The sequence below is a fragment of the Coffea arabica genome, chromosome 6c, assembly GCF_036785885.1.
Source record: "Coffea arabica cultivar ET-39 chromosome 6c, Coffea Arabica ET-39 HiFi, whole genome shotgun sequence".
NCBI classification, from domain to species: domain Eukaryota; kingdom Viridiplantae; phylum Streptophyta; class Magnoliopsida; order Gentianales; family Rubiaceae; genus Coffea; species Coffea arabica.
Window position 1 is genome coordinate 20,816,409 of NC_092320.1, and position 11,213 is coordinate 20,827,621.

An 11,213-nucleotide genomic window follows, 5' to 3' on the forward strand; every position below is an offset into this window, starting at 1 on the left:
ACCATTTCTTTATAAGATTGAATTATTTTTAGTAGACTTTTCAATCTCTACATTTTGAACAGATATAATTCAATTAGAATTTATATTTATTTCTAGTTACATTAACATTTCAACTTATATTTGACAAATTAACTTAAGATTTAATTATTTCTATTCGAGTTTTCAACCATATCATTTAAATTTATATTTGTCAAAATAAGTTATCATTTGAAGTTAATGTAAAGCAAAAGATTATTTAAAATTTATTCTATCCTATTATAAAGAACAAGATTATTATTTTTGCTTAATGCAATGTACATTTTTCTGTGTCAATTTTATTTTGATTTGTTCATGTTCAAATATTTAGTAACATTTGACTTTATCTTTAGTCATGTTTTTATTGTCATTTAAAGTTATAAAAGATAAACAAAAGGTCGTAGTCACGGTAGCTGTCTCTTTTGCTGACACGTGGCACTTTGCGTGAATTTTGAGCTTTCTCTTTTGCTTGTTTTACGGACTTGGCATTGCTTTAAACGCGCTCAATTACCGAAATTAGATTGCATTTACCATTTCTTTATAAGATTGAATTATTTTTAGTAGACTTTTCAATCTCTACATTTTGAACAGATATAATTCAATTAGAATTTATATTTATTTCTAGTTACATTAACATTTCAACTTATATTTGACAAATTAACTTAAGATTTAATTATTTCTATTCGAGTTTTCAACCATATCATTTAAATTTATATTTGTCAAAATAAGTTATCATTTGAAGTTAATGTAAAGCAAAAGATTATTTAAAATTTATTCTATCCTATTATAAAGAACAAGATTATTATTTTTGCTTAATGCAATGTACATTTTTCTGTGTCAATTTTATTTTGATTTGTTCATGTTCAAATATTTAGTAACATTTGACTTTATCTTTAGTCATGTTTTTATTGTCATTTAAAGTTATAAAAGATAAACAAAAGGTCATAGTCACGGTAGCTGTCTCTTTTGCTGACACGTGGCACTTTGCGTGAATTTTGAGCTTTCTCTTTTGCTTTTTTTATGGACTTGGCATTGCTTTAAACGCGCTAAATTACCGAAATTAGATTGCATTTACCATTTCTTTATAAGATTGAATTATTTTTAGTAGACTTTTCAATCTCTACATTTTGAACAGATATAATTCAATTAGAATTTATATTTATTTCTAGTTACATTAACATTTCAACTTATATTTGACAAATTAACTTAAGATTTAATTATTTCTATTCGAGTTTTCAACCATATCATTTAAATTTATATTTGTCAAAATAAGTTATCATTTGAAGTTAATGTAAAGCAAAAGATTATTTAAAATTTATTCTATCCTATTATAAAGAACAAGATTATTATTTTTGCTTAATGCAATGTACATTTTTCTGTGTCAATTTTATTTTGATTTGTTCGTGTTCAAATAGTTAGTAACATTTGACTTTATCTTTAGTCATGTTTTTATTGTCATTTAAAGTTATACAATTGAACTAACATTGCCACTTAATATATTCCAAGGAAAGAGACTCCTATGCTTTGTTAAAAAAGCAACTCCAAGAGAAAAAGCAATCAAAGGAACAACTTTTACCATTGTCACAAGCTATGAAGTTGAACAAGTTCCAACTGGCCAGCAGACTTAAATGAACATTCACAATGATTATGCATAGAATTAGTTTCCAACAATATAATGCTTATGTGCTTCATAACTGAACTACTTGTGTCTTAATTTAATTACCTTGTATCTATTTATCGTTTGTGTTAATGTACTTCGACATAGCTGCTTTGACTTACTACCTAAGTATGTTTTAATTTTGTTATCTTGTATTTGTCTATCCTTTATGTTAATGTACTTGAATTTAATCTCTTTTGCCTTGAAAAGCAAATTTACTGATAAGCTATAAATCCAATTCATATATAGATGTCTCTCTATCAAACACAAAAAACTTCTGCAAAAATGCTAACCATTATTAATCCTATTGTTTTTCAATTCTCTGCGTATATTTGCTGACCAAATTATACATATAATTTTAAAACAAAAAAGTATATAAGTATATTATTAATTTGTACACTGAATTAAATTTGTTAAATGAAAAATGTAGACAATTATAAAACCAGTGACAATGACAAAAAAAAAATTGTATATTTGAAAGCTATCATTAAAAGATGAAAAAAAAGCATCTTAATGAAATGTAATAAAGACATATATATTTTTCTCATCAAATTTGCATGCTATACTTGGTGGTAATTTCAGTTTGCATTAATGACTCATATTTTAACTAAATATTAATGTATTAATGACTCAAAAGAAAATTGACAAAAAAATGACAAAGTTCATTTGTTCAAATTTAAATACTAATAATCCAATTTCTCTTCATTTCAGTAATATACATACTTTACGTATACTTTCACACATGACACTCTACTGACAAACATTCCACCAAATTTTGCTAACCTTAAACGCTTCAAGGCGGGCTCTGGCTGTGCTACCTTGACAAGTAATAATGGAAGGCGATATTGCCATAGCGCTTTTTATCACAACAATTTTTATTTAACTATCAATATTACTCGTAACTAATTTAACTCATATATTTTTATTGATTTTGTTGGGATCCATTATTCACTGATTACTTTTTGGGTTAAAAACAAAAAAGCCCCCTTGTGGTATATCTAATACACAGAAAAGTCCTCCGTGGTTTCAAAACATACAAAATAACACCTCATATTTTGAACTAAATTGTTAACTAACAGAATTAGTTAAATTTAACGAAATTATTTTTTATTATTTTTTATTTTTCTAAACTCGACCTCCAGTTCGAGCTCAACTTGAATTTGAGTCAAGTTCAAATTCGAGATTCACATTGAGAGTTCGTCGAACTTGAGTTCAAGTTCAAACTTCATAAAACTAAGTTGAGACTCAACTCGATTATATCAAAACTCGACTCAACTCGACTCATTTGCATCCCTACCTACAACTGAACAAAAAGTTTTTCTCACAAATTCTATAGTAAATTAGAGTAAAATTTTATGCCAAAATAAATAAAAAAACTAGCCTTCCAAGCAGCCCACTAGTTGTTAGTAAAGCCTGCATGATAGTATTACAATCATTTAAAATGGGAGAGTGAGTGTGAGTTTAACATAAACCATCACAAAGCATGCCATCTATCACTTTTGCACCCATTAAGGGTTTACCCATCTGAAGCCCATCTATATCCACATTCAGCAAGAGTATCCGTAGCCCAGCCCAAGCTTCTACTAAAACCACTTATCCATTGCCATCGCATCAAGATGATTTCGAACGATTCATCCTGCTCCTGCTGGTCCAGGATTCCAATTTCCCATACGAGGCTTCTGAGCATGGCATGAAGGAAAATGGAGGAGGGGGTTCCCAAGACACTTGCTCTTTGCGTCTAAGCCTAAGGTTCCTTCCGCTAATAGCACCCTAGTTTAGGTAACGTTTTCTCTTTAGCATGTTTTACCTTTTTCTTCCCCGAAAGTATAGTGTTCATAAGTATACGGTTTAATATTTAGAGGATTAATTTTCGGTTGCGTCTCATTGTTGTTATCATCTGTCCTTTCTTTTAGCTTTTTAATGTAAATTGTTATTGTAAATTTGATTGGGGGCTGTGTATTTATTGAAGAGGAAATTGGATGGATTAGGAATATAATTTGTGAAAAGGCTTTTTATTTAGAAAAAAGGACAAACAAACATTGAGACCTGAAGAGAAAGAGTGGGGGGGGGGGGGGGGGGGGGATTTTGTTGAAGGTTCTATCTTGAGGAAAAAATGTGTGTGAAAACATCTGTGTACATGGTAGCATTGAATTTCCAGTGACCTTGGTTATAATGTAAAAATCTAGCAAAGGATAGTCAGATAATAAGTGTTCTTCCTGGGATCTTTAACTACTGAAATTCCAAAATTCTATTAGCTAAATAAATTTAGTAGAATCACTTTAAAGTATGTTTATTTTTACGGAGATGCAAGTTTAAAAACTCAAGAATTGAAGAATTAATCAACTTACCATCCCTTCTACCTTGGCAGATTTTAAAGCTGGCATTTGCTATGGCGTTTCGTTTTACTCGCCTATCCTCTCACTGGCAAGTTCAGTTCAGTTCAGTGATGATACTCCGATTGCCGCTACTTCTTCCACAACCCCTATCTCCTCCCTACTCTTCCTCCTCCACCACCTGCTTAAGCCCCACTTCCACTTCCAAACGCCTCATTTCCCAGAATGTCCTCAACTCCCACCACAGCCCCACCATCATCACAGCAGGTGACTCTGGATTAAAATTCCGGGACAAAATCCTCTACCTACAATCCCTCAAAATCAACCCCACAAAAGCCCTCCAGAAAAACCCAGATCTTCGTTCTGCCCTTCTCTCCTCTTTACAATCCATCGAGCATTGCCTTTCTTCCATGGGTATAGAACGCTCTGCCCTCGGCCGCATTCTTGACATGTTCCCCCAGCTCCTCACAGCTGACCCCAGCAATCAAATTTACCCCGTCTTTGAGTTCTTGTTGAACAATGTAGAAATCCCTTTTTCTGATATCCGCAAGTGTATAATCAGATGCCCCAGATTGTTAGTTAGTGGTGTTGAGAATCAGTTAAAACCCGCTTTTGAATTCCTGATGAAATTGGGTTTTGTTGGTGCCAATAGGATCACTTGCCGAACCACTGTTTTATTGGTATCCAATGTAGATCATACCTTAACCCCCAAAATTGATTTCTTGATGGGTTTGGGATTTGAGTATAATGAGGTGGCCAAGATGGTCATCAGGTCACCTGTGCTGTTGACATTTAGCATAGAGAATAATTTTAGGCCGAAATTGGAATATTTCTTGGAGGAAATGAAGGGGGATTTGGAGGAGCTGAAGAGATTCCCGCAGTATTTTTCGTTTAATTTGGAGGGGAAGATAAAGAAAAGACACCAGATGTTGATGCAACACCGATTGTCAATGCCGTTATCGAGGATGTTGAAGGTTAGTGATGGGGAGTTCAATGCCAGGCTGATTGACATGAGGTTGCAGTTAGTAGAGGAAAGGCAGTTGTAGTAAGTGCTCTGGCTTTTCAATTCTCTGTAGATGTAAATTTTTATGAACATAGCACAATGTCAAGTATATTTTTGTTCATTTTTGTTAAAAATGTAAATTTTAGTCTTCTGTATGTTCATTTACATGAAAAAGATAAGGCCTTTCTTTACTGTAAGACGAGTTTACAGTTATTTCAAATGCTTGATTTAATGATTTGATCCTTTTGGACCGTGCTTATTGTGTAATTTTATTGGTGTTTGGATATTATTTTGAGAGAATAGAGTGACTAAAACGATTTTGATTACTTAAAATAGAGATTCTGAGTACTACCGATGTCCATATGATACAGCTCGGATATATTCAGCCATGGTTTAGAGAGAGAGAGAGACAGTGAGAGAGGAGTGTGAGATGGAGATACTCAATTTTGTTCATGTTAACTGTCCAGATATGACATCAATCAATCATTTCAATTCAAGTTAGTCAAGTTTTCAAATCTTACTTGAATCCTCATTTGTTCAATCCTAGAAAACAAGCATAATAAAATATCAAAATTGTTTGTCTTGGTAAATCACTAAATCAGTGGCATATTGGAGAAATGTGACTTTCTGTACTATTGGATCATCAATTCTAACACCAATTTCTTTTTACCTTGCCTTAATAGTGGTATTCAGTGGCTTGGAGACCTTTTTTTTTTGGTGCAATGAGTGTAGCTTGGCAGCCATAAATTCAGAAGAATCCTGTTTTATTATAAGAGCAGAGCTTTAGTGATGGTATTACCGGCTCCTTAATGGTGCTAAGCTTGTAACCAGTCTTCAGTGTTTACAGAGAACATGATAGAACAGAGCAATACTTGTGACAGTTATTTCTGCACATTGATGAAAACGGAAAAAATGATTATACTAGTTTGATTGAGGACTGTTCGTTGTGGGCCAAAATGAATGAAAGAAAACTCTCTTTATATACAAAAATTTGCCTGCTTCTTGGACATTTTGCCATAGCAGGATGTGTATTCGCTTCCATCTTCTTTAATTTTGGTGACATTTGATGCAAGGAAACATGGATTCTCATTGAGAGAGAGGAATTAGGACTAAAGATGTATTCCAAATACGTCACTTAGTGTTGTGGGCATCTGCGGTGGTTGAAAGTGATTACCTAGAAATGACTATATAATGAACGAAAACATAAGACACTGACTACATCTTTTGAAGGCTCTATATTTAGTTCAAGTAAGCTTTTCACTTAGGTTTGCCTCCCAGAATTTGGAAATTGAAATTATTGTGTCAGAAAATTCATGTTTCATTTGCATGCACTCGGTGACACTCTGCATAAGACTGACTAATGAAATTACTGTTTCAAACTTCACTTCTTATTTCATTGTTGTTTTGATTTCTTCATATTTGTGGCCATACATCTAAAAACACTTCACGGTTAAGACTGGAAGGTATGCATCAGATGTTCTAATGGTTGAGATTGGATCTTTGTTCTGATGTACGGCAATCTGATCCTTTGCAAATACCCATTGATCTTATTTTACTGATTACACAAAGTCTGTATTTCAGAAAACGGATACAAGATCATCGAATAGGCGACAGACCTTCTAATGAACTGGATGATTGCTACATAATGAATACCTTAGTTGTGGACGGCTTTCCTCATTGTCACTGGTGAAAGTATTTCGCTTCTGATAGAACCTATTTTTCTTTACATTCCCTGCTTGTCATGCAGCTGCTGATTTGTATAGAAACTGCAAAGCTATCTGAAGCTTAGCTGTAACTGCATTTCACCATGTCATTAAGCCCAAGGTTGATTTTCTTTTCTCATCTGGTAACTGGCCTGGAAGAGTTTGACAATTTCAATTCCCTACCTTAAGCTGAACTAGTTGTAGGATATACGCATTTTCCAGTTAATTTCCTTACATCTTTTCTCTGCTATAGCATTCACTGTGCCGAGGCGTACAAGATGCTCAGTGGCAATTCAAACTAAAAAATAGCAAAATACGATCTCATAGCTACAGCAGCCATGTTCTCCTTTTCCTTCATTGAAAGGCAATCCTCGTACATTTTTAGAGTGTAAACTTTTGAAGATGAATGTCCTATCAACACAATTGGATGGCCTATATCTTCTTCGTATCAACTTATGTTGAGATGAGTGGAAATCCACTGAAGAAATCACCAAATGAGATGTGCTGGGTCCTGTATGTGCTGTAAACTTGAATAGCCAGTTGGGACTGCAGATAGACTGGGGCCTGATGTTGATGCCTTACAACTTCAGTTTGGAATCTTGAAAAACTATGGCGTCGGGGAAAGCTGCTTGAGGCTCCCCAAATCCCACAGGCCTGTTGGGCTAACCCTTGTGATAAGCATATTGAGGGAATCAATGCAGCATTTCTTAAACCAACAAGATGATGAGTACTTCGGCAAAATTGAGAGGTAAGCGCTGTAAGCCAGATTTGAACTTCATCATGTTGAAGACAAAGTGCACCAGTGAAGGTTCATATGTAATGGCAATTAATGCACATATGATTGAGATTATGACCCAACCATTGGTAGGGATCAACGATCAAACTCTTCACTGTTTGAGGCTTTCGTTCTAATCTTTTACTGTCACTACTCAACACACCGAGGCCCCTTTGGCTTATTTGACAACCCTTTCCTAGTTGTTCCCACCATCACCCCTCTTCCTTGTTGTTTTCTGTTTTTCTGTAGAAACATTTTGCTCAACTTCTGGGCCAACCAAAAGCTGCCCTAGAGTTCATCTACCATTGGCCCCCACATTTTTTGGGTAACTTTTGGCCACAATAATGGGGTGTGGCAAATTTATATGTATCAACAAGACGCCTGAAAAATCTGAGACCTGGGAAACCGGGACCCTTTGAATCGTTGGCATTCGCTGTGAATTACTAGTAAAGGCAAGGAGAGAAGGAATGCAGTTGCTAGTAAAAATAAAAAATGCGACCATACATATCCAATTATCACTGGGAGTGACAGGTGCCGAACCTGTGCAATAATAATAACTAAAACCTAACTACTACTAAAAGCAGTCCATAATCAATTCTAAGTACTGGAGCAGGGATTTTAGGTGTGCAATGGGTTATTTGATTCACCCTGTTCCCGAAAAGTTTGCTTAATCCGATATACCTGAATTAATTATTTAACTGAATTCACTAACTAGTAGACGTGGCACGTAGGGTCGTCTCCTCAGGGACTAACGAGAAATTCGTTTCTTTTCAACTCAAGATTAATAGGGGGGTTTTAGAATCAAGAGCTAACTAGATAATTTAACTGCAACAAATAATTAACTAAGAGAAACTCTAGCCAAGGGTACACTTCAAAAATAGTTCATGCACTGCTAATCGATTCACAGATAATTTCAACATTTATTAATAGATTGGTTATAGTTGTCATGGACGCGATAAACAACCAACCCTTCCTTAATTTATCGATAGTTAAGGTACGACCGTTAGTTATTTCTCTAATCCAAAAACAACCCTAGGTACGACCGTAGGATTTAATTTCTAACTTGCATTAATAATTAGAAAAGCCCAATTCTAACTAACAAACACGCTACGAGGGTTTGTTTAAACTAGATCGTATGTTCCCCTGACATAAACCCAATTACGCCAGTTGCTACTAAGACAGAGATAACGAACAATTACGGATTCAATTACCCCTACTTAGCAAAATAGCCTATATGAATAATTAATTATTGCGCACTAACCAATCATACACAAGGCTATAACAATTAAAAGCAGAGAACATATAAATATCAATAAATGCAAAAAATAATTAAAAATAGTTTAGATCTCACAGTAGTTGTTGAACCAATTCGTCAGTTGCCCCCTTGACTAGAATGAGGGGTTTAGTTTCCCATAATTAGAGAACAAGCCGCGCGTGTGGAGTTTGGAAACGTTTTCAAATCACTTCTCCCAGTTCCGGTCAACAACAAGAGAAAAACGCAGGGAATTTGATTGCTTCCAATTGTTCTCAAAAGCATACGAATACGATGGTCTAATGTTGTCTTCCAATTTCGGTCGAGATCAAGTGAAAAGCAAAGCCCAAGGTCCACAATGGCGGCTGGCTTCCTAATTGCTCACAAACATACGAGAAAGGTTTTTGCTTGATTTCTCAATTCGGTCAATTCATGCCTGAAGAGTTTATTTTCAAAAGTCAACAATAATGGCTTTTGTCTTCTGCTTTCTTTACAAAGCTACGGCTCACCGAAATCAAAAATAGAAATGGAAGTTAAACCTAAGCCAAACGAAAATCCCCTAAAACAAGTAATCCCCAAAAAATGGAGGAAGGGATTTCCTCTTATCCGAAAACTGATATTCAAAAAAAAAAAAAACAAAACTCCCTAAAAATAAAATAAAATAAAGTCTATTACATTTTAATTTATTCAACTTCTCAAGCGGGCCCCATTGCTTGAAGTGCCCCACGTATGACAAATCCTCTGGATTTTGCTTTTAAGCACCTTTCAGCATAAATTCTTGCAATTAGCACCAAAATCATATTTGAATAGAATCCACCCAATTAATGAAATATTTAGTCAAACAATTGTGAAATAATGCCCAAAATATCCCACTAAAATGCATCCTATCAATCTCCCCCACACCTAAACTATGCTTGCTCTCAAGCATAATTAACTCAGAAGTACAATCAAGATACTACGCAATTCACAGCAGTTCATACCAAAAATCCGAATTCCCCAATAACCTCATCGAAATCAGAATATACCAAATCAACAATTCTCACAGTTTAAGGTGCACTCATTCACTCCAAAGTGTATAGGATATGTATATAAGATGGCTCTCAAATCAACACAATAGAATGACACTACCATAAACTTGCTCATATATCATATCGCCACCACTTACTCATGAATCTAAATGCAGCAATCAAGGGACTTTGCAAGGTTGTAACGGGGTTGGGGTGAGAAGGTAGGATAAAAAGGATTCAAAGGGTATAAAAATATAAAGAAAATGCTCAGAAATTCATTACACAGATTCTTGCACATTTGAAACTTCAAGGCACCTCAACAATCCCCCAAATGAAGTAAAAATTGGCCCTCGCCACAACCTTTGACTTTTCTTTTTCTCTTTTTTCCCATTCATCTGTTTCTCCTCTCTTTTTCTATATTTTCCCCTTTTTTCTCTTTTTCTTCTTTTTTTTTCAATAAGTTCCAACACCATAAAAATCAACTCCACTTGTTGATTCCTTGCACTTTTTCTTCTTTTCACAATTTTTTCTCTCTTTCTTTTGCTTTTTTTTTCGTATATATACGTAATGCCTCCCAAATAATACTCCACATTTCTATGTAATGAAATCAAAGCACTTTTTTACACAAAGTTCAAAAAAAAGTCTAAAAAGAGGGTTTACGAGTAAAAACTAAGGTTTCAAACGAAGAATAAGGGTTAAAACTCAACTTGGCTCCCTAATGGTAAATGAACTAAAGGTTGGTTTTTAAGAAAGTCCAAAAATGGCTCAATCCTAGGTGCCCTATCATTTTAATGCATTAAACTCATTTAAATATGGTCTTGACATGCATAACCGAACAAGTTCTAGAATGACAAACCATATGCACTAACCACTCAAACAAACGAAAAAAATTAGACCCAAAAGTCGCCCAAAAGTCGCCCAAGTGGTTAAATTTATGTCAAGTTCAGCATATTCATCAATCAATTCATTATCAAGGAAAGTAGAACGCCTCATGGCATGAACTTACTACTTATACTCATATCTCAATCCCATTCATCACCGTTTAACTACTAAGGCAAGAAAAATACAAACAAAACAACTAAAAACTCCACTAAAAGCATAGTTAACCCTCCCCCACATCTAAACCTTACATTGCCCACAATGTAAGCACATAAAGATCAAAGCAGAGGTATTGGGCAACGGCACTTTCCTTAACACGGAGGAGAGCAGAGGTGAACTAAGGCCGTGGAGGGAAGGACGGGCGGAAACCCACGTGGTGGAGGTACTGCGCCAAATTCTGGGCCATTCCGGCCATTTGAAGCTCCATCCGCTCCATACGAGTGTCTATGTGCTGCATTTGGAACTGAAGGGCTGCAAACTGGCTATCGGCGGTGGAGGTGCCGAAGAAGACGGTCCGGGGGCATCCGTGGAAGGACCACCGGCCTCCGAGGTGGTGGATTTGGAAGCTTTGCGCTTCGAAGCAACATAA

General features: G+C 35.1%; 1 protein-coding gene across 2 annotated transcripts; it reads left to right on the top strand.

The window, feature by feature from the left end:
• The first annotated feature begins 3,273 nt into the window (after nt 1–3,273).
• On the top strand, nt 3,274–6,850 carry LOC140008547 (transcription termination factor MTEF1, chloroplastic-like). Of its 2 annotated transcripts, XM_072053268.1 has the most exons (3): nt 3,274–3,451; nt 4,041–5,050; nt 6,590–6,850. In XM_072053268.1, coding segments are annotated over exons 2-3 (990 nt in total). In that variant the 5' UTR covers nt 3,274–3,451; nt 4,041–4,061; the 3' UTR covers nt 6,591–6,850. The 2 variants fall into 2 exon arrangements, with proteins under 2 accessions (XP_071909369.1, XP_071909371.1); XM_072053270.1 differs by lacking the exon at nt 6,590–6,850 and having other exon boundaries at nt 4,041–5,251.
• The last annotated feature ends 4,363 nt before the right edge of the window (nt 6,851–11,213 follow it).